This window comes from Babylonia areolata, chromosome 5, assembly GCF_041734735.1.
Source record: "Babylonia areolata isolate BAREFJ2019XMU chromosome 5, ASM4173473v1, whole genome shotgun sequence".
Lineage (NCBI taxonomy): Eukaryota > Metazoa > Mollusca > Gastropoda > Neogastropoda > Buccinidae > Babylonia > Babylonia areolata.
In genome coordinates, this window is record NC_134880.1 from 40181299 (window position 1) to 40204670 (window position 23372).

Consider the following 23372-nt stretch of genomic DNA (forward strand, 5'->3'; position numbering starts at 1 on the left):
GTATTTGGTGTTGGTGACAGACGCAAATGGCAATATGCCAAAGATGATATAGCCGAAAGATAACTTGAAAAAAAGTAAATAAATCACAATGTTTCAAGCGCTACGTAGTTTTTGTTTGTTTGTTTTGTTGTTGTTGTTTGTTTGTTTCAGTTTTTGTTTGTTTTGTTGCTGTCTTTGTTTTCATTTTCCCCAGTTTTATATTTTCCTTATATCTCAGTTCGTTCTGGTTCATTGTTTTCATAGACGTTAAAAAAGAAGAAAAAAAAAGTTCAGTTCATTGTTCGTTTTGTAGTTGTTTGAGCACACTGACTGGAGTATGTTTGCTGTCAATGTGAATCATCACATAGCTGAAAATGGTGTCCAGAGTTAGGTATATACATGGAGGCTTAAAAGGTCTTGATCTAAAATGCAGCCGACTTGAACTTGATAACAGTCCGATTTCTTTTTGTTTCTGATATTTGATCTAAAAACGACTCGGAGGCTATTAGTGTTACATGTTGACAACGCTGTCTCATTCACTCTCTGTGACTGGCGATGATTTCTGTGCAGTCTGTACGTGTTTACCCCTGTACGAACTTGATTTTGCTATATAATTATTACAGTCTTTCAGCAACGGGTAAAAATTTCCAGCAGCTACTGATTGAGTTCCTTCTGCATGTTCATTTGGTTGCGGGTGTTTGAAACTTGCAAGTTTGTGGTAAAAAAATCCTTCCTCTATTTTTAGTAAGATTATTACAACATAATTCAAGGGACACCAATCCAATACATTACATTGCCGATCAGTCCAACATGGCAGACAACGTGGCTGACGGAGTTGCAAAGATGAATGTGTCTGATAAGGCATGAGTTTAGTTTCTTGTTCTGGTTTTCAACAATGCTTTCTACAAGGAGTTCGTTAATTCGTTTAGCAAAGAGGATAGGAATCTCATATCGAAGAATGATGAGTATGGTGTGTTTGAGTTCCGCATTGATACCAATTCATACTGTTTCATTCGCTTAGACTGGTCGAGATCATTGATACTATTCTCCAAACGCCGACACGTTGATTCATGTTGAAAAAAAAAAAGAAGAAATAACGAGGAGCTGAATGTGTATCAGAAAATGTTTCGTAGAGCTCAGATCAGTGTGCCCAGTACTAAGAATCATTGAATGGGCTTTCCTGATTTGTGGACGCGCAGAAGAAAGCATCAATAAACGAGAACGATTGCATCAGCCACATTTAGTCTTTTCAAAGCAAATTTTCAGCTCGTAAACATTGTAATGAGGCATTTTAGTAGTGAAATATTTCCTTGACTGGAGTTGTAACTTATCAAGTGTAAAGTTCTTTACTGTCATTTTTACTTGGAACTATTTTCAGATATAGTCATATACTCTTCCAAAGTTGTTAGACTCTTAATTTAAATCCATCAATTTTATCCTTGTTATTGGCCTTTTTCAACAGCACATGCTATTTTTGTTGTTGTTGTTTTTATTTTAAAAACCAGTTTTTATTGTTGTTACTTCACACACGGACATACATACACTGGACACATGCACACACACACACACACACACACACACACAGATATACACACAAATGCACCCACTCACACTTGCTCGCACACCCTCAACATCATGGATCAACAATCATTTGATGAGAACACAAATTTTCAATTTGATGATTAAAAAAAAAAAAAAAAGAATCCAATCTTTGTACTCTGATGATTAACTAATTGAAAGAGTTCGATGGTGTGATCTATCTGCCAGGAGGCCAAACCAAAGAAAGGAAAGGCAGGCGCAGGTGGTGAAGGAGAATGTGTGAAGCGGGCATTGAGGGTAAATATTTAATGATTTTTTTTTTTTTTTTTTTTTTTTTTTTTTTTTTGCTGTCCCGTCATCTGCACCGTTTCAGTGGCATTACTCCCACGCTGCTCTTTTAGATTCCCCCATACACGGCCACACCCGGGTTTGTCCGTCGTAGTTCCAGCGTGGGCAGTCCACAGGGAACCATCGATGTTAGGTCGCCAGGAGGCCACACACCAGAGGAGACCCTGCACTGCTGCTGAGTCACTTCGGTGGTGTTCAGTGGTGCCTGTTCTGTTTTAACGTACATTAGGACACCACCTACTAAGCCCCCTACTAACGACAATGATGGCTTAGTTGCGGAGCCAGACTGAGTGAGCGTCCCTCCCAGAGTGGAGACCGCCACCACGTCCCTCAAAAAACAGCCCTCCATGAATCTGACGACATTGACAGGACTCACCTCAAGCACGGAAGTGTAGGGGTATCGAAACTGAGGTCACCATGAGAGCAGGGCATGAAAGGCCACAGACTTTGAGACTATTTTGTTTCTATTGATGACGATGAAGGAGGATGACGATGATGATGACGATGTTGCTATGGAGGTCCATTTTGGTTTGGGACTGCATGACAAGGCTGTACTCTACGCTTCCTGTCATAATGATATCCCGGCGTTAACCAGGCCCGAGAGATACAGACACTTTCAGTGTTGGTCAGGTAATTTGAGCAACACACCCAAAGACGCATCCTTGAAGTGGATGACACTCGACTGTGTGGTCCCAGTCTCCCCATTTAAGCCCACAGCACACTCAGCTCTGGGTAGGAGCCAGCCACGGGCCGAAAAACGCACCTCCACTGGGATTCGAACCCGCATCCTTCCAGCCGTCAGTCCGCGACGCTAACCACTTCGCCACGGCGGCTGGTATATTTAATGATTTTGCTTCTCACAATTCTTGTAGATAGAAAGAGAAGATTGGGCCCTTAGACATAGTGAATATGAATTCACTGCCCTAATGGCCATAGAGGTTATGGGATTTTTAACCTTATTTCCTGTAGGATTCTGAATCGATTTCTAATTTTTCTTTCCGTTCCATGTCAAAATGCAAATTATTATAATATTAAAAAGAAAAAAAATATCTCGAAAGAGATTCTGGGCATGTGTGATAGAGCATACAATTTCATCATCCAGTTCTGAAAGCTTTGTATATATAACTAAGGCTGGGAATGATGAAAATTTGTGAAAGAGAACAATTTCATCATTAAGGTCTGAGTGGTATATATAACTAAAGCGGTAAGGGATAGATCTGTGGCACATGGTTCTTGCAGACATTTTCTTTGGTTTTACAGTCTTTGTTGTGATCCTTTCTAGCTTTTTCAGTTACAGAGTAGTTTGTGATTGTTGTGTTATTTGGTTATCTATATTACTATTATACAGATGTGAGTATGTTCAGTACAATGAAAACAAAATGTGGCATTGACTTTGTGAGGTTGTGGTGGTGTTTACTGATGCTTTGCTCAGTACAATATACAGACAAGAAAATTCAGCTCAGGTTAAAGTCAGTCAGCATCTAAACTCTGATCAAGGATTCTAGAGTGGAGTGTGTGTGTGTGTGTGTGTGAGTTTGGTGTGTTTTATTCATTATGTGAATTCAGTGACAAATAAAAATAGTAGATTAATTTGTGTGTTTTTTTTTAATTCTGATGATATATTTGAATGTACATCTGTCTATGAATATATATGAAGCAGTCCAAATTTAAAGGGGGGGCTAAGTAAATGCATGGATTTAGTTATCCAGATCAGATAAACATTACATCAGATGTATTTATTTGGGTTCTTTAGTTTACATATGAATTACAAATAATTTATATCATCATACTTAGATTAAAAGGATTTGATTTTGATTAGAAAAATAACATTGTTGATATGTATAGCAAAACTATATGATAATATTGATACTTTGTATTATAGGTGTGAAATATACATATAGTATAGCATTATAGACATGCATACATGTGCATACTTGGACAGGTACATATACACTGACATATGAACTAAATAAGTTGTGTACATCCACTTGTTTCACACAGTCAGGAAAAGTTTGTGAATATTAAAACTGACATGGTCTGTTTCAGTTATTGATATTAGTTGAAAGTTTATGTGAATTTTGAATTGGGTTTGGGATTTTTTTTTTTAAATTGACAAATGGGTAATTGATTTATTAGCAAATATTGTCAGACCTTTTCAAAGTGTGCAACTGTTTCATGATACTTATTATGAAAATACAGATTAAAAGGAAAGTAGACAGAAAGCTGATGAATGTGAATTCATAGGCAGAAAGCTGTTAAAAGTGTTTTGACTGTTGAACACTGTTGATATTCTTTTGCTTTTTGTGAATCAAGATGTTAAGACCAAGCTTTCATTCCTTTCACCACCATGCAGTCATTTTCATTGATGCCAAGTTCAAATGTAAGTTTACAACAATAAATAGCAGATAAACTAAGTGGTAAAATGTCCCCTTTTTTTTCTTTTTTCTTTTTAACTACCAAATAAGCAAAAACAAACAAACAAATAAAAACAAAAACAAAAAAAACAAAAAAACACTGAACAAACTGGTTTGGAAAAGTTAGAAAAAGATGGGAATATGATAATGAAAATAATGTTTGAAGCCTGATGTAATTTGTATAGATATGTGCACGTGTGTTTGTAAGAAGATATGGAAAGTGTCAAAATACCACAAAATACAGAAAAAGAAAGAAAGATATTGCCCCCAAACCCCACTTTTTTTTTTCTTTTTTTAAAAATTGCATAATTCTTTTAATCCCCACCAGATTTTCTGGCCAAGAGACAGGTGCTGTTTTGAAATACCCCTCAGTTCACTACACAGAAAAAAAAGACTTGTCTCAAAATGCACTTAATTGTTTTATTTTACACACAGATGGAGCCCCCACCAGAATTCCTGGCCAAGAGACAGGTCCTGTGGGACCAACTAAAGAAGGAGCATGAGGAGTGGCTGGCTGCCCAGGTCCCTCAGCCAATCAAAATCACTCTTCCTGATGGGAAAGTGGTTGACGGCCAGTCATGGAAGACCACTCCCTATGAGGTGGCTGCTGGAATCAGGTGGGTTTGTGGAACTGGTCGGTAGTGAGACACTTGACAGATTCTGTGAAGATGGGGAATAACGATTAAAGAATGATATTAGCTGTAAAATTTCAGAATGAACTGTTGGGGAGAGGAGGTGGGGAGTGAGGATCAAAGTGTAGAAATTTAAAGTTTGGAAATACCATGGATGGGAGTACCCCCATATTTTTTATTTTTATACAGATTGCCTTGTTGGCATTTTGGCATGTTTTGTTTGTTTACAGGCTTTGTTTTTGTTTTTTCTAATAAGCACTGGACCAGGTGGCCCCTAGATCCCAGTCGCAACTTTTCAGTGTTAAAACTCAGTCACTTCCACACATGAAGCAAGTCATACGAATGAAATATAACATGTGCCTTAGAACAAGTTAACATATCTCCAGGGCTGTCATAATGCTTTGTTTATTTCTTTGATACTACAGAAACGTTCCTGTTTTAGCTTATTTTTTCTCGAACTTTAAAAACATTTGAACATTGGATAAAGTTTGGCAAACAGCATCAAGATTTCATTGCACGTGGTACTCATGGATATTGTGCAGTTTGCTCATGATGGTCACATCTAATAAAGTCCTTTTCATTTGACAACTATAAGTGTCCCCTTCTTCATTCCTTTACAGTGAAATTTTCATTTACAAACGCGTTTGAACATCAAGGAAAAGAGAAGAGTTTACTAATACTGTAATAGGTAAAATAACAAATAAGTTAGTTCCGTACATTATTTTACCATCATTCATTTTTAGCCTTGTGAGAAGGATTTTACTTAATGATGATGATAACAATGGATTCTTATAAAGCACTTTATCTGGAAAACTGCTGCAGGTGATTTACAAAACACATCCATAACACCTTACATCAGTGTTACATATACACACCAGTTCAATGTTGCATATACACACCAATTTACTTGTAAATCCTTTCTGTTATTTAGGTTTTGGGAAGCATAAAGTAGTTGTGCACTGCATGTAAAGATGTGTGTGGGTGTATTTTCAGCCAAGGTCTGGCGGACAGCGTTGTGATTGCTAAAGTGAACGATGTGCTTTGGGACCTGGATCGACCTTTCGAAGGGGACGCCGCTCTGAAGCTGCTCAAGTTTGATGACCCTGATGGTGAGGTCTCTCTCATTCACCTTACAGTCATTGCGTGTGGGTATGTGTGTGAGTGTGTGTGTATGTATTCACTTGTGTGTGTGTGTCTGTGTGTGTGTGTGTGTGCATGCATGCGTGTGTGTTCGAGAGTGTCTGAGTGTGGGTCTGAGCAAACAGCGTGTGTGTGCGCACGCATGTATGTGGGTGTGTTTGAGAGTGTCAGTGAGCATGTGCATGTGTGCACAGTGTGTATTATTATTGTTGTTATTGTTATGATGGCGGTGTTGCAGGTCAGTACGTGTTCTGGCACTCCAGCGCTCACATCCTGGGTGAGGCCATGGAGCTGCACTATGGGGGTCACCTGTGCTATGGCCCCCCTGTGGAAGGGGGATTCTACTACGACATGTGGACTGAAGAGTAAGCAATTTAAAAAAAAAAAAAAAAAAAATTTAGGGGTGTGTGGGGTTGCTGTTATTGGTAGTGTTCATTTTATTTTGGTGGCGATACGTTTACTTCGGTTGTTGGGCTTTATTTCAAAGACATTTGCTCTGTGCACGTCACATGTATAACTGAAAACATTTAGGTGTTATTATTCTTTTTCAGTACACAATTCTTTAAATTTCTCTTAAACTTTTTAAAAAGAAAATATTACCTATGAAAAACAATTGTTTGATTTAATGGAGAGATGTGCTTAGAAGAAAAAAGACAGACCTTTACACGAATGAGTTCCTTCAGTGAGTTTAAACAGGATCATAATGGACAGGAGCATCTCAGGGCTTTTCTTACAAGATTGAGACTATCCAACAAGCGAACACCTAGCTATATAAAGAGACCTTTCAGTTGTCATTGTCTTGTTTTTATTGATCTAAGTTTCCTGTGTGACTTTCTCTTGTCACATCAAACAGGTCAGTGTCCAGCAATGACTTTCCCAACTTGGAAACCTTGGTGAAGGGCATTGTGAAGGAGAAACAACCATTCGAACGTTTGGAAGTCACCAAAGAGAACCTCCTCAAAATGTTTGAGGTAAGTGTCAACGTGCTAAACAGCCATTTGAATGCTTGGAAGTCACTAACGATTGGATTGTTTAATTGTGAAGAGCAGTCTGTGTGAAGAACGGGTGATTCTGACTCCAGCAAAGATATTTTGTGTGGAACAGTCTGTGTGAATAACGAGTGATTCTGACTCCAGCAAAGAGCTATTGGACATGTTTCTATTAAGATGAAAATAGAAATATGGCTGATAATCAGTGAAAGAAAGTTTGTGTGTAATTCATTATTTTAGTTGTTAATTCGCATGCACATTGATTAATTGACTATGCACAGCAGTGTGTGTAAAGAAAGAGAATATAACAATGGTAAAGAAGTGTTCAACATGTTTCCATGAAAATGTAAATAGAAATGTGACCGAGTTCCAAGGAAGTATCAAAGCGATCCATATAGACAACACTACATCTGTTGGGTTTTTTGTTGTTTTTTTTCTTTTTCTAAGGAAAGATGCCTGACCTTCACGAAAAACCAACACACTGATCAGCAAAATAATTTAGAGTGCTCTAGTTGAGTCTTGTCTTCTGCTGACTGAGCTAACAAGGGAAATGTGACTGAATGATATTGAAAAAAAAAGTTTTTGAGTGTTTGTATTTGTGTGTGTGGGTGTGTTTCAAATGTGTGCATGTTAGGAGAAATCAGATGTCATGATTGAATTGAAATGAACATCCGATAAACAGGTTCACTAAATCCTGCATAGTTTTATAGGTGGCTGCTTTGTGTACAAATACTGTGTTGTTTGCTGTACATCAGATTACATGAACTGTTTGGTGGAGGGGTGTGTATGATTTTGTTATGCTTATTGTGTTTGCAGTACAACAAATTCAAGCAGAGGATCTTGAATGAGAAAGTTACCACTCCCACCACCACTGTCTACAAGTAAGTTGTAGTGCTGAGAGCTACGTTGTGACAGTTAAGGTTGTACTGGTCAAAGTTTAAATGTGATGGTTATAGTGAAGTTGAAGTGCTCTTAGTTAAGTTGTAATGGTAAGAATTAAGTCATGGTTGTGAAAGTTGAGTTGAAATTGCTGGAGTTAAGTTGTAATGCTCGAAGTTAAGTTGTAATGGTTAGAGTTGAAATGTAGTGCTCAAACTGAAGTTGTAAAGGTTAGAGTTAGGTCGTAGTGCTCAAAGTTAAGTTGTTGTGTCAGGGTTATAAGCAGTTTTTTGATTGGTTGATATTCATAGTTTAGTATTTATTTGAAATGTTTCTGTCTTTCCTTCAATTCATATATTTGGTGGTTTTCTCACTAGTGGTTTTTCTTTTAATTCTATCAATCCTGCAGTTTATAAATTCTTATTTTTCTAATTTTTAGTCAAAGTCGGCTATTTAAAGTTGATATAATGCTATTTCTGCAGATTGTATATTCTTGGTTTTCTGGTTAATGTGAAAAGTACTGTTTTCAGGTACAGTGTTCATACTTTTGCACTGAATGTCAAACATTGGAATTGTCAGTCTGCCCATGAAGTTGAATGATTGAGGTGTGACTGTTGACTGTTTCAGGTGTGGACCTCTGATTGACTTGTGTCGAGGGCCTCATGTGCGTCACACTGGAAAGATCAAAGCCTTCTCTGTCACCAAGGTGATGCTTATGTTCACTGCAGTAAAAATTTTAACAGTAAAACTGATGTCCAGCACTTGTTTTTACTTTTCTTTTTCCCTATTTTAAAGCAGTTTTATGAAGATGTATCAATCACAAGCAAGAAATAGACAGAAATAGGAATACACGGATACAGCACACACACAAATTGAAAAACATGAACATTGTATTTCTCTTTTTTGTCACAACAGATTTCTCTGTGTGAAATTCAGGCTGCTCTTCCCAGAGAGAGCGCGTCGCTACACTTAGAGCGCCACCCTTTTGTTTTTCTTCCTGCATGCAGTTTTATTTGTTTTTCCTATCGAAGTGGATTTTTCTACAGAATTTTGCCAGGTATAACCCTTTTTGTTGCCGTGGGTTCTTTCACGTGTGCTACGTGCATGCTGCACATGGGACCGTGGTTTATCGTTGCATCCGAATGACTAGCATCCAGACCACTACTCAAGGTCTGGTGGAGGGGGAGAAAATACCGGTGACTGAGCCATGATTCGAACCAGCACGCTCGGATTCTCTCGCTTCCAAGGCAGATATGTTACCTCTAGGCCATCGCTCCACATGCTTACACACATGCACACACACATGCGCGCGCACACATGCACGCACACAGTGGTGTAAAACAGTAATACAGAATATATTATGTGTGTTACATCCTTCTCCTTCTTATTGCTACATAGCCATCAGTTTGCTTATTGAGGCTGTGTTGGAAAAAAGTTCGGCAAAGTATAAGGGTATATCCTTGATATTTACAACAAAAGAACTTAGCTGATGTTTAAAAGCTATGTTTTTGTAACCATTGTACTCTAAAAACTTAACTCGCCAATGCCAGTACATTGAGAATGCAAGAGAAACCGTGCTTCCATGAACTGATTAACCATGATTACTGTTGGTGTTTAAATGAAGTTTTCCATTTTTGTCAATAAACACAAGCCGCATGCAACAAAATAAGGCCAAAAGGATACGCTGAACAGCCGAAAAAAGCGTAAGACGAGACAGAGCGTAAACCTGACAAGATGGCGTGGAGAGCCTTGGCCAAAGGAATGATTAAGCGCTTATAGTTTTTAGAGGCGTTTGATTGGCTGAGAGCGGTGGGCCCATCTTTTCACTGTTAGCCGCGCGAAATTTGGCCAAGCAGAGCAAACCAATAGGCCTAGTTTGCATCAGTTTGACATGGTAAGTATATTTAACACCAAACATGGAGTATAATACAAACTCCTCCTTTTTGACTGAATATCATGTTGCTAGTCCTTCGCCAATAAATACAGTTTGACTATGCAGAGACATCCAGGCTTTGAAACAGAACTGACAGACCCTTGGAAATACAGTGAATTGTTGTTTTTCAGTGCAGCACCCCATTGACCCTTCACAGAGTTGAGGGAGCAGAAGACTACTAAAAACAATGTATTAAAAAAAAAAGAAAAAAAAAAAAAAGAAAAGATACTGTAGATAATAACAGATTCTGCGTATTCAATCTTTAGAACTCGTCCACCTATTGGGAGGGGAAGGCTGACGCAGAGACGCTGCAGAGAGTCTACGGCATCTCCTTCCCTGACACTAAACAGCTGAAGGAATGGAAACACTTGCAGGAGGAAGCTGCCAAGCGGGATCACAGAAAGATCGGAAGGGTGAGTGAACATTTTTGCGGACAATTTGACTTGGAGGCAGATGTTCAGTGGGGTTTTTTCATTTATAAGTCGCATCAGTGTTGTTTCATTTCAGTGGAGATTTTAAAACAGATATGAAATGGTTTTTCTTTCATAGGAGGTATAAGTGTTGTCACTCTCATTTGAATATGCAGGTGCTTACTGTTCTGAGCTGAAAGAATTTGCAGTTTTGTAACTGTTATTCAGAAAACGCATATAATTGTTTGATAGCTTTTATGGTACTTGAATATAAGTGTTGTGCAATAGAGATATAATTTATTATTTAGCTGTATTATATTTGCTGTGAGAAAAAGAAAATTTCCAGATTGTTCTTGTCATTAAAAATGATAATAGATAGGAATTACTGCACCTTTCCCATGCATCCACCCCTTTCTCCACCCCTCCCACTTTATGTTTAAAAAACAACATAAAAACAACAACAACAACAACGAAGTAAAAAAGAAAAGAAAAATACTTGTCAAGAACAGAACTTAGAATTGAACATCCACATTGACTACAGATATTAAAATGCTTTTCTTCGCCTCTGTGACTGACAAGTTCAGGCTTAGAACACTTGTTAACACTTGGCTTTTGGCTACATCTTGCACCATAGTTTGGTGCATCTATAGGTGGCAGTTGTTCATTGATGTGATCAGTATTGAGTCTTCTGCATGGCGAGTGTAGGGGTTTGTGATGGTGGTTCTGTTGTTTCATTTAATTGAGAATTTCTTAGGGTTATGTATAATTTGCATTTTATTATTTGTTTGTATAATCGGTTTACATCCTTTTATTTTGGTCTAGTTTTACCTGTTCAATTTTATTTTTTGATTTTTTAAGTATTAATAACATCATTATTATTACTATTTCTTTATAATGGGGAATTTGGCAATTTGACTGTACGGTGGAAGCTTGTGCTGTGTAAAATACTCTTTATAAATTTGTTTATTGAAATGAATGATGAAACTGTGTTGTTCTGTGGATGTAAGTGCCTTTTTCTGGAATGGCACATTTTTTGAATCAGCAAACGTGTCAACAGTTTCTCCTTTAGAGATAATGAAGTATTGTTTTATCTTGTGTGGTCAGGACCAGGAATTGTTCTTCTTCCATGAGTTGAGTCCTGGCAGCTGTTTCTTTTTGCCGAAGGGAGCACACATCTACAACACTCTTGTGGAGTTTATTCGGGTTTGTACTTGTGGCCCTGCCATTCTTTGTGTTATTTTTGTTATGTGTGTATCCAGTTTCATTTATTGTTTCATTTATGTGTGTGTGCATGGATGTGTGTGTGTTCTTCTGGTGCTTGAACGCTTCTTGAAATGTTTTATTAAATTTAAGTGTACTCGAAACCTTTTTTTTTAATTCTTTACGTTGTCTGACATTTGGAACAAATGGTTTAGAATTATAAACATCACTGCAAGGAAGTGATAAACATAAAAATGTAACAGGATATTTCCATGAATATAGAAAGCTGATGACAATAGTTAGTGCCATGGTATTGGTACAACTGTAGCCAGTGTTAGCTAGCTGTTTAGTCAGAATATTTTCCTTTTATATGATGTTTGAAATGAACAAAGCAGTCAAGGAAGGGTGTGCAGGGTTTTCATTTATTTTAATTTCCCTTGTTTCATAAATGCAAAATTTTCTTACCTGAATGTATTCCTTCAGCATGATGATTGATATGTGCATGGTGATCAGGGAAGGGTGTGTTGGTTACTTATTCATCCGTTTTCATTTCCCTCAGTTACTTGTTGACCAGCATTTGAATTAGTGGAAAGAAAATCTTTTTAACTATACATTATTCACCGTGACCCACTAGGGCAGACTCCGGAATGGGTCTGATTCCTGTCCTGTGCAAACTACAACCCGCCTATGCGGATAAAACGAAAGTTGTTACGGCCGATAAGCTCCCAGAAGTAGGTTACCTCCCATCTGTATCCCTGACGTGTTTTTGTTTTTTTTTTTAATTGCTTGAAGCAGACAGTCAAGTCGATTGAATAGAATTGATTTGTGTGAACAGAAAGAGTACTGGAAGCGAGGGTTCTCTGAGGTGGTGTCCCCCAACATCTACAACGCCAAGCTGTGGGAGATCTCTGGTCACTGGCAGCATTACGCTGTGAGTTTACTTTACTCTGTTTTCTTTAAATCATGGGTTGTTTTTGTTTACGTTGGTTACGTTTGTGTGTGATTGTCTAATTTGAAAGTGTTTTAGTTTATATCAGCACAAGGTTCAAAATATCAATACATTTATTTTTAATGTATTTTATTACCAGTATTATTGAAGTCTGGTATTGTTGCTGAATGCTGGGTGCATTTAAAACATGTATTCCATGTTTTTTTTAATAATGACATGAGCTTAAAAATGTTGATTTTTTTGTTTTTGTTTTTTCTGTCCTCACTTTATATCAAAGAGTCTCTGTGTTAATCTAGTAAAATAAGTTTCTTTTCTTTCTTCTTCTTCTTCTTCTTTTCTCTCTTTTCTTGCTGCTTTCCTTTACACAACCAGTTTCAGCTTGCTCATTCTTGATCTTGTTACTTGTTGGTTATTCCTGTTGACCAGGGAAATAAAAAAAAATCTTTGCTCTTATTCCACCAAGAAGTGCTGGAATCAAATCCATTACCCTTGGATTTGAATTCCAATGCTCTGTCCTCTGTACATTTAATCAGAACAGGCACTACTGAACTGCAACAGACAAAATCTGGGTGTGGCTGTGTATGGGGGACTTGGAATGAGCAGTGTGGGAGTAATGCCACTGACATTGTGCAGATGGTTGGGCAGCAAAAAAAAAAAAAGGAAAAAAAGAAATTCCAATGCCTTTGGGTGATGCACCTAACAGTATTTTTTATTTAAAAAATCTCCACTCTGAATCTGTCAGGAGCTGCCGGGATAGAATTCAGGACCCTCAGATTGAAATTCCATTGCTCGTGGGGGTGTTTCTGTCAGGATTCTTTACATGTTGTTCCCCTTTTTTCTTTATGTTTTTTTTTTTTTTTTTTTTTTTTAGTTTGATCATATTGGTTTACTTCAGCCTATATGGCACCCCAAAGTACCATTCGTGATAGGTTCTCTCTCTTTTTTTTACATCATTCTTTTTTCTTTTCTTTTTTTTCAGGAGAACATGTTCCAGTTTGACTGTGAGAAGGAAAAGTATGCCTTGAAGCCAATGAACTGCCCAGGTCACTGGTGAGTGTGTGTGTGTCTGTGTGTGTGGATGGAGAAAACAAAGCTTGCCTGATTTGGGTAAAACACAAATACCTCATTTGACTCGACTTTTTTTTTTTCTTTTTCCATAGAAATCCGCAAGTGGAGACTGGTTACAGCATTAATTTGATTGTCTAAGTGTCTGCACAAATATTTCCACACTGCATGAAGTATCACTCACTGTACATGCAGGCACACCACTTGTGTGGGAGTATTTCCGTATAATATGGATTTCTATTTTGGCTTCCTTTTTTTTTTAATTGTTATTTCATTTATTTATTATTCTTGTTTTGTTAGTTTTATTATTTGTTTCAGTGTTTGGACATGCACTTAAGTGGCCCCTGTACCCCATCAAAAATTCTTGAAAATGAAAAGAATATCAGCGTATTCTTGATACAACTTGTGTTTGTTCTGTTTTTTCCCCCAGTCTGATGTTTGACCATCGTCCACGGTCATGGCGTGAGCTGCCTCTACGCATGGCTGACTTTGGCGTGCTTCACCGCAACGAGCTGTCAGGAGCCCTGTCAGGTCTGACCCGCGTTCGCCGCTTCCAGCAAGATGATGCTCACATCTTCTGCCGGCCCGACCAGGTGAGGGAAGCAAAACAGTGACATAGCAGTATTTTATAGTTTCTGTCACACTTGAACTCTTTCACCACCAAGTTTCTGTGTGAAAAACACTCCCCAGCACCACATATTTTAGACTCAGTGCTCTCAGTCACACAATTTGATTCATGTGAAAACAACACATTCGACTTGTTCACTTCAAGCTCAGTCATGGGGTGAAGGTTAGTAATTGTTCTATTTTGCAGGAAACTGGTTGCAGCTGTCAAGGTTTGTTACAGTGTGATGAATGGTCCTTTCAGCATGACCCCTTGATATTGACTATAGTTGCCCATGATGGTGAACTGCCTGGTCGACTAAAGTTGCTTACAGCAATGTTATTCTATGTCTCCCATCTTCACAGAAACTGTCATGCGTTTCACCAACCAGTTCCACAAACCCACGTGATTCTCATAGTATATAGATTTCTGTATTGGCAGTTTTGCAAATAAAAAGATGAAATATATTATTGTATTTTCTCCGCCTTTATTTTACTTTGTAATTATGACAAGCACTTAAGCAGCCCCTGAGCCCTGGCTGCAAACTTGCGAGGCTAACAAAAATCGGTCGATATCTACTCATGAAATGAAGATATCTGTACTGAATGTGTTGCATTCGTTATTGTAGCTGGGGTCTATGCTGAACTGAACTGAATTGAACAGGGATGTTATGATCTGATATGACTATGTTTTCTCATTTCTCTTTCTTTTCCTTTTTTTTTTTTTTCCATTTTTCTGTTTCTGTGCGCAATATTTTTATTGTGGTTTTTAAAAAAAAGATATAAAAAAAGGACACACCAAACACACACACACACACACACACACGCACGCACGCACGCACACACGCAAATACACACTCACACAACAAATTGATATACTAGCACTTTGTGCATTTAGGTCCATGTAATCATCCATATACTGCATGCATGTGTGGTATGCATGCATGTGTGTGGGTGTGAGTGTGTTTTAGTGTGTGTGTGTGTGCCTGCAAGTTTGTGTGTGTGTCCTTGCAAGTGCATGCGTGTGCGCGTGTTTGCACGCTTGCAAGTGAGTGTGGGTGTGAGTGTGTGCATGGAAGTGCGTGTGTGGATGTGATATGCGACACTTTAATGTCACTGGCCATGAGGTCCTTATGACATGGGTGAATGCATCAACATACTTTTAATTTATAGCAAACCATTATAATAAACAAATAGAATGGTGAAAACAATAAAACAAAACAAAGTTCCTTCTTTGAAGAAAATAATACTAACCAACAGGCCACCCAACACATAATAACTCCGTTCATTTATCTATCAATGCACCATGCAACATATTCCACAACTGGCTACAGAAGAAAATTGTTAAACCTGTCTGACCATGTAGTTATGTTTGTTGTGCTTTTTGCCTCATCTTCATAACTTCTGATATAAATTTTGCTAACGAGATTATCACCATCGTGATCTTCTGATGTTAATATTCTAAAGAGATGCTTTCTAAAGAGATGCTTTCTTTTGAAAATTCTTTCAAAAAACACACATTTACTTCTCATATCATCATATAATTTACAATCAAACATAAAATGAATTTCATCATCAACTATGGAGTTACACAAAGGACATGTAGAATTTGTGGACATACCTGTGTGTGGATGTGAGAGAGTGTGTGTGTGTGTGTGTGTGGTAATGGATTTGGAATGGAGCATGTCATGACCACATGAGTGTCAGCAGCTCTTGTGCATTTTTACTGTCACTCTCCCTGCCCTCACCCACCCCATCTCAACTTGTTCATGGTTTGCACATGAAAGATAGAGAAAAATAGATAAATCTTTTTAAAACCCTCCCCTGTCATGGCACAGATCAAGGAAGAGATCGACGGATGTCTGGATTTCTTGAAGAGTGTGTACGGCACCCTTGGCTTCACCTTCGACTTGAAGCTGTCCACTCGGCCGGAAAAATTCTTGGGAGAGATCGCTGTCTGGGACAGCGCTGAGAAGGTATGACCCTGCTATTCTTCCTTTTGGTGGTTTTTCTTTTCTCTTTTCTTTTTTTTCCCCTTATTTTCTGCTGCTGCTGTTCAATCACCACTTCTTTCTCTTTCCATCTTCCTTTTCATGCAGGTGGAGCAGTATGGCCTGTTAGGAATGCACTCAGCTAGGAAATGAATGTCCTCAAGTTCGAGTCCTACACTGATCAGGGTTTTTACTCTCCCCCTTTCAATAGACCTTGAGTGATCTGGATGGTAGATTTTTGGATGAGATAGTAAATTGAGGTCCCAAATGCCGCATGCATTAGCAGATATAAAAGAACCTGTAGTTACCCCTTGCAAAATTCTGTAGATAAATCCAACACATACAATTGCAGATTGGAAAAAAACAAAAACAAAAAAAACAAGAAAGAAAGAAAAATGGTGATGACGAATCAGGTTGATGTGCTTTTGTTGTGGAAAGCTGATAAATTCCATTCAGAAAAATCTGCTGTAGCTGGAATATAATGCATTTCAGCAATAAACAGTATGTGAGTCTATTTCTTCTTTGTTTTGTTTGTTTGTTTTTATAGCATTTAGGTCTTCAAATTTTGGTGTTAATTTGAGATGTTTTCTGCTCATGGGTGCGTGTGTCTATGGCTGAGTGTGACAAGTCCCTTTCAGAATTGGCTGTGTGTGAATGGGTGATTGCCAGCACATTGAATATAGATTTACTTAAGAGAAATGCGCTCTTCAAATGCCATTTATTATTATTATTATTATTATCATTTGTGAAGCATGTACAGGAGGGAGAGGAGAGTTCTGCACTTTCCTACTGTGTACTGTAGCAAGTGCGTTGTAGACAACTAGACAGTTGCTGCTGTCCAGGTGTGTTATGCGTATTGACATGACTGATTGCAGCAACTGTCTGAGGTGCTGGACAACTCTGGCCAGAAGTATGAGCTGAACCCAGGTGATGGCGCCTTTTATGGACCAAAGGTCAGTTCTGGTGTGGTTTTTTGTTGTTGTTTTTTTTTTCTTTTTTCTTTTAATTTTTTTTTTAATTCCTGTCCAATATTTCTTGACATGTCCCAACATTTCCCAAACAATGTTTCCTGTATTTTCGTTGTTGATTTTAATTGCAAGATACCCTCAGTGAAGAAGGTTGGATTACACCTTAGTTACCCCCTTAGTGTTGCCCCACCCTCAGTAGAGATTTTCAGGAATCATATCCGTGCCTATATTCTTTCTTTAGCAATGGTCTGTCGTCACTCAAAAAAAGGCAACATAAAAGATTAAGAGATATACATTTAATTACACATACTTAACCGTGACCCAACTAGTGCAGACTCCGGCAGGGATCTGACATTCCTGCCATAATTTTGATGGAAAATTTCCTGTTTGCATTTGTAAATCACTTAATTGGGGATAATCATGTTTTCTAGGGTACTGTTTACATTTTCTTGTCTCAGATGCAAAGATAAAGACATTAAAATCATGTAGCTTATTTAGTTTCCTTTCACTTCTTGGCGTATCTTGAATTATACAACAATAACTAGAGTTGACAGTTTGTCTCCTGTCTTAGCAACATTGTAAATATATTTGTGCATGTTTATATGTGTGTGTGTATTTGTGTGTGTGTGTTTGTGTGTGTGATTACTGTCTTTTAAAAAGAGAAAGGCTTATTTCAGATTTTGCAAAACTTTTCATGCTTGTGAAGTTGTATAATTCATACTCATAGTCTGTTGCCTACAGTTTCAGTCTTCATTTTTTATTTACTCAGTCTTTTGCTCTTTTTTTTTCTTATTGTCAGGGATGTGTTTCATGTATTGATTGGTGTGTATTTGATGTCCCCCATTCTTTTACCAGGGCGAAGGGATTGAATTAAATGTTCAAATGTGTTTACAGATTGACATCACAATCAAAGACGCCTTGCAGCGCTCTCACCAGTGTGCCACCATTCAGTTGGATTTCCAGCTTCCTGAGAGATTTGGACTGACCTACATCAAGTAAGAGTGGGTTAGGGTGGGTCTGAGGGTTATCATGTGTGTGTGTTCATACATGTGTTCTTTGCCATTGACACATTGGATTTTTCCTGATAGTTAATCTTGATTATTGTGCCCTGTGTTACTGATTTTTTGCAACCATTTTTTCCCCTGTATTGGTGTTGATTGATTGCTCTCTGTGCCCCTGAGCTCATTGTAAATGCCAGTTATTATAATTATTATTATTATTATTGTAGAGCCCATTTCACCTGTTTGGATGTCCATGATCATTTGCACAGTTTATTGACAGTTCTCGGCTGGGAATACCTGGGATATTTATGCAGTTGTTGGAATGGGAGAGTTGTTCCTCTTCTGTACTTTCACTGCATTCGTGGGCTGCAACTCCCTCATTCTTTTTTTATGACTGAGTGGGCCTTTGCATGTATGACTGTTTTTACCTCACCACACTTCATTTCTGGGGGTGAGCAAGCTGGGTATTTTCTCCTTTTCATAACCCACTGTATGTTGACACAGATAAGAAGGTCTTTAACTTGCACTTTTGACTTTAGCATGTCAAACACACAAAGTGGGTTCAGGCAAGAGCAGGTCCTCACATAAATTGACCGGGGAGAATTGAAGAGTCTCCACCCTTAATCCTACTAGGTGTTGAGACAGGGATTCAAACTCAGGCCCCTCAGATTGACAGTCCAACATTTTAACCACCCAACTGTTGCACCTGTCAAAGAGTGTGGTACAAAAGGCAGCATTTTATCATGTTGTTGCATGTATTTAATCATTACTTTCACTGAGGTATAAATAGATTGCACTTTATTTGCATGTGGTTTTGAGATTCATCCACTAATCCAGATAATGTTATGATCTTTTTCACAGTTGTGTCAGTTGTTTTTTTTAATATGATATGGCATTTGTTCCCCCTTGAAATTTGGTTGTGTTTTGTTTTTTGTTTTTTTTGTTGCTTTTTTGAAGTAACCTGATATCTTTTGAAGATTTGCTTTGATTTGAAGATTCGCTTTGACCTTGAATGCAGTGGTGTGTGATTTTCTCTTTTTTTTTTCTTTTCTTTTATTAAATGCTGTGTGGATATGATCATATTTTCTCTCAATTTTAACTAAAAGTGATCATTTTGTGTATGTGTGTGTGTGTGTGTGTGAGTAGATAAAGATACATGCTCATATGAGTGATGACCTGATAGATGTTGATGATGGTTTCCAGTGACCATGGAGAGAGGCTGAGGCCTGTGATCGTCCATCGTGCCGTGCTGGGCTCTGTGGAACGCATGATGGCCATCCTGTGTGAGAACTTTGGAGGCAAATGGTCAGTGTATTGTGTGGATTTTATGTTGATGACGATGATGATGATAATGATGATGATGATGATTCCAAACAGCCATGTAAGTAAATGACTAACCACACTGAACCATACACACATGCACCAAAAAGAGCTCAAATTAAAGCAGAAGGGAAAAAATCACAAAAAAGCCTCACAGAACAGAATAGCGTTTAGCTGGCATTTGAACAGAGGAAGTTGTTTGATGCTGAAGACTGACAGGCAGCAAATTTCAGGCAGCTGGAGCACAACTAAAACTGCAGTAACCAAGAAAGAATGCATTTCCTTGTTTGTTTAAGCTGGGCTTGTGGGTTTTCCATGAAGAGAGTGTTATGTCTGGTCTTGTTAGCTGCTGGATTGGGTAGTTTTTAACTGTGGGCTGGTGTATTGTACAATGGGAATGAAGGATGTGGGATTTAGTGTTCATTGGACTCAGTGGCTTGCTTGAGAAAACATCAAAAACTAATAACCACACAGTGTGATGTTGTTCAATAGACAGCACAATTTGAGATAAAAATTTGAACACAAAACAAGGGACAAAATCCTCTCCAGAATATATGTTAACCCATAAGGCTGTTCAGAGCAATTATATATTGACACACAGCCATCACTTTTCAGGTTGAATATTGTGAACTTTGTGTTTAAAGAAAAAACGATTCTTTAATCAGTTTCTCAGACGGTTGGGAGGGGTATCATATATTTTTTAACATGAAGATAGGCCTGCTGTTTGCTGATTTGGTTTTTACTCCTTTTTTTTCTTTTTTTCCCTCCCTTTCTGCAGGCCTTTCTGGTTATCTCCACGTCAATCCATTGTTGTGCCAGTGGCCCCGCCTTTTGATGAGTATGCAGAGAAGGTGAGTGCTGCAGGCTGACATCTCGTATGAATCACCTTGATCTGTCAGGTGTAAAAGTGCTGGTGTGACTTCATGATAGTAGTGGTTGTAGGGAGATAAACTGCAGTCAGGTGTAAGGTGCTTGTGTAACTTCAGTACAGAAGTGGTTATCGGGAGACACACCGACTCTTCACAGCTTAGGGAGAACTCGGAACTCAAAACATTTTCAGTCAAGAATTAAGATTCTAGGGAGAAGAAGATGAAGAGTAGGGGGACGTAGAGGAAGACAAAAGAAAAAAAAAAACACTGACAACTTTACAGGATCGCTCAGAGGCCCAGGCTTTTGACACACAACCAACAGACCTGGAGAAATCTGGTGAATGGTTCTTCTGTGGGGTGCCCCATTGGCTCCTCTAGGAGTAAAGGGAAGAGAAGAAGGAGCAGTGTTAAAACTGTTTGAATATACCCTGTACTTATTTGTCAAATTTCTCTGATTTAAGTGTGATGACTGCAAGCTGTCTTGTAAAAGTAAAAAAAACTGGAGACTTTTTTGTGTCTATATCATAAATTATTTCAATATTTATCACTTCATTCACATACCAGTGTTTGGGAGAAAATGTACTTTATAGTGTGGCTTTGTATTCCATGGGTTCAATTAAACGATATGAATTGATTTAGGTTATCAATAGTTCTGGTATTCTGCATCCTGCATGTAAAGGTTTTTAGAGAGAAAGAAAAGGTAGATACGATTTTTACCTTAGTAAACAACTATTTTTTCCCCTCAGTAAACAAGAGTTTGTTTCCAAGTTAGTTTTATGGAATGATATGTAGAAGTGTGCTCTGCATGTAGTTTGCTTTTGTGTATAAATGCTTTTAGACAGAAATAGAAATTAGACATGCTTTTTCCTCAGTAGCCAATAGTTTCATTTCAAAGTTGGTTTTGTTGAAAGGTGTGTAGAAGTGTATATTGTATGTGTTCAGGTGAAGAAGGTTTTGTGGGAAGGTGTGCGTTGCATGTGTACAGGTGTACAGCAGTGTATTTCCGAATGGAACTGGTGCGCTGTAATTGATTGAATTTTCGCATGGACAGTGTGTTATGAAGTCTAACACTGTGATTCTTGACTGAGTTAGAAACAGGGGTGGGTGTAATGCCAAGTTTTGTTGAGTCAAAGGTGTATAGAAGTATTTACTACGTGTATTGAAGTGTTGAAAAGTGTGTACTGCATGTGTTCAAGTGTATAGAGATGTGTACTGCTTGTGTTCAGGTGTATAGAGGTGTGTACTGCACATGTTCAGGAGTACAGAGGTGTGTACTGCTTGTGTTCAGGTGTATAGAGGCGTGTACTGCACATGATCAGGTGTACAGAGGTGTGCACTGCATGTGTTTAGGTGTATAGAGGTGTGTACTGCACATGTTCAGGTGTACAGAGGTGTGTACTGCAAGTGTTCAGGTGTACAGAGGTGTGTATTGCAAGTGTGCAGGTGTGCAGAGGTGTGTACTGCACATGTTCAGGTGTACAGCGGTGTGTACTGTACATGTTCAGGTGTACAGAGGTGTGTGTTGCACGTGTTCAGGTGTACAGAGGTGTGCACTGCATGTGTTCAGTTGTATAGAAGTGTATACTTCACATGTTCAGGTGAAAAGAGGTGTGAACTGTATGTGTTCAGGTGTATAGAGGTGTGTACTGTGTGTGTTCAGGTGTACAGAGGTGTGTACTGTGCGTGTTTCAGGTGAAGAAGCAGATTCACGACGCTGGCTTCCTGTGTGACCATGACCTGGACACTGGCACCACCATGAACAAGAAGATCCGCAACGCTCAGCTGGCCCAGTACAACTTCATCTTTGGTCAGTTCCCTTCTCTGTGTGTGTATGTGTGGTGGGGGATGGGAGGGGGAGTGGGGGGGTTTAGATGTGGAGGGGATGTATGTTGGGGGAAGTGTCTGTCCTGCACACCATTATTTTTCAAAGCTATCATTGTTGAAAAGTGTTTTTTTCTGCCCTTTAATTTCATAATTATGTGATTACACAGATACTTTAATTTGACACCAGTTTTTAACGAGTGTGGTATGCTGTTTGCAGTTACCATGATAGGATTCAGTCAAACATGCTGTTGTATTGTTAGTCCAAGCTGTATGATCAATGGTTTCTCCACTGCAGTAGAAATTTATTTTCAGTTAAGTTATTTGTGAAGGACTATGACTCTCAAACTAGGAGGCAAGATTGTACTGGCTGTCAGTGCTGCAGCCTTTAGAGCTTGTTGGCCGTAGGAGATCATCACAATGTTGATTGTCATAAAGCCCTCTTGGCTGAGAGTGGGGATACAGCTTGGGCAAGGTACTCTCCACTATATTATTAATAAATTCTAGCCCAGATAGACAAAACAGCAGTTACCTCATCTTCTGTACTGATGGTCATAGTCAGACGTGACTGTTACACCTGTTTCAGTGGTGGGAGAGGTGGTAAAAATGCTGTTGTGTTGTTTTATGGTGGGGGAGGAGGTGGTAAAAATGCTTTTCTGTTATTTCAGTGGTGGGGTAGAAGTAGGTGGTAAAAATGCTGTTGTGTTGTTACAGTGGTAGGGGAGAAGGAGTTGGCCAACAACACAGTCAACGTCCGAACCCGGGACAACAAAGTGTTAGGAGAGCATTCCGTGGAGAAGGTCATTGAGCGTTTTACCCACTTCAAGGAGGCTTGCGTCAAGGACACTGAAGACAGCTTCTAGATCTGCGACTGAAGCAAGCTTTGGGCACCAGAACACTGACTGCCTCTGTTATACTTGTGAACATTTCTCTCCGGTAATTCAACAGTTCAGTTTAATTACACATACTTAAATGTGTAATTCACCAGTTCAGTTTTCAGTCGTCCACATATGATCTTCTTGTCCGTTTTTGTATTTGTGTGTTTCAAATCATATGCACTGCTTTTAGTAGGATGCTTTGGTGATCTGGGAAGAAGTGGAGCACTGAAACAGACATGTCAGTTATTTACCAACGATTCTGCTGTTGTTGTTTATTTTAATCACTCAGATACATCTGTCTGACTTGTAAGTTTGTTGTCGTTTTTAGACAGAGCAGCTTGTTTGTTGTTGCTTTTTTTTTCTTTTCTTTTTTTTTTTTTTTTTTTGGGGGGGGGGGGGGGGGATAGGGGGGCATTTTTTGTATTTTTTGTTTAGTGTTTTGCC

The 23372-nt window shown here is 38.6% G+C and overlaps 1 protein-coding gene across 2 annotated transcripts; it reads left to right on the plus strand.

The window, feature by feature from the left end:
• Nucleotides 1-766: 766 nt before the first annotated feature.
• Nucleotides 767-23323, plus strand: LOC143282059 (threonine--tRNA ligase 1, cytoplasmic-like). Of its 2 annotated transcripts, none has more exons than XM_076587507.1 (20): nucleotides 767-840; nucleotides 1747-1815; nucleotides 4716-4897; nucleotides 5906-6021; nucleotides 6291-6417; nucleotides 6906-7023; nucleotides 7858-7922; nucleotides 8548-8626; nucleotides 10120-10266; nucleotides 11368-11466; nucleotides 12299-12394; nucleotides 13392-13462; nucleotides 13908-14070; nucleotides 15919-16056; nucleotides 16947-17024; nucleotides 17934-18034; nucleotides 19244-19345; nucleotides 20139-20211; nucleotides 21922-22036; nucleotides 22765-23323. In XM_076587507.1, the coding sequence occupies exons 1-20, from the start codon at nucleotides 790-792 to the stop codon at nucleotides 22911-22913; spliced, it is 2139 nt and encodes a 712-aa protein (XP_076443622.1). In that variant the 5' UTR covers nucleotides 767-789; the 3' UTR covers nucleotides 22914-23323. The 2 variants fall into 2 exon arrangements, with proteins under 2 accessions (XP_076443622.1, XP_076443621.1); XM_076587506.1 differs by having other exon boundaries at nucleotides 810-949.
• Nucleotides 23324-23372: the final 49 nt, after the last annotated feature.

Coding starts and splice junctions, on each gene's coding strand:
- LOC143282059 (XM_076587506.1), top strand. CDS start 827: ATGTGTCTGATAAGGCATGAGTTTAGTTTCTTGTTCTGGTTTTCAACA. Junction 10,267..11,367: donor ATCACAGAAAGATCGGAAGG/GTGAGTGAACAT, acceptor TTGTGTGGTCAG/GACCAGGAATTGTTCTTCTT. Junction 14,071..15,918: donor TCTTCTGCCGGCCCGACCAG/GTGAGGGAAGCA, acceptor GTCATGGCACAG/ATCAAGGAAGAGATCGACGG.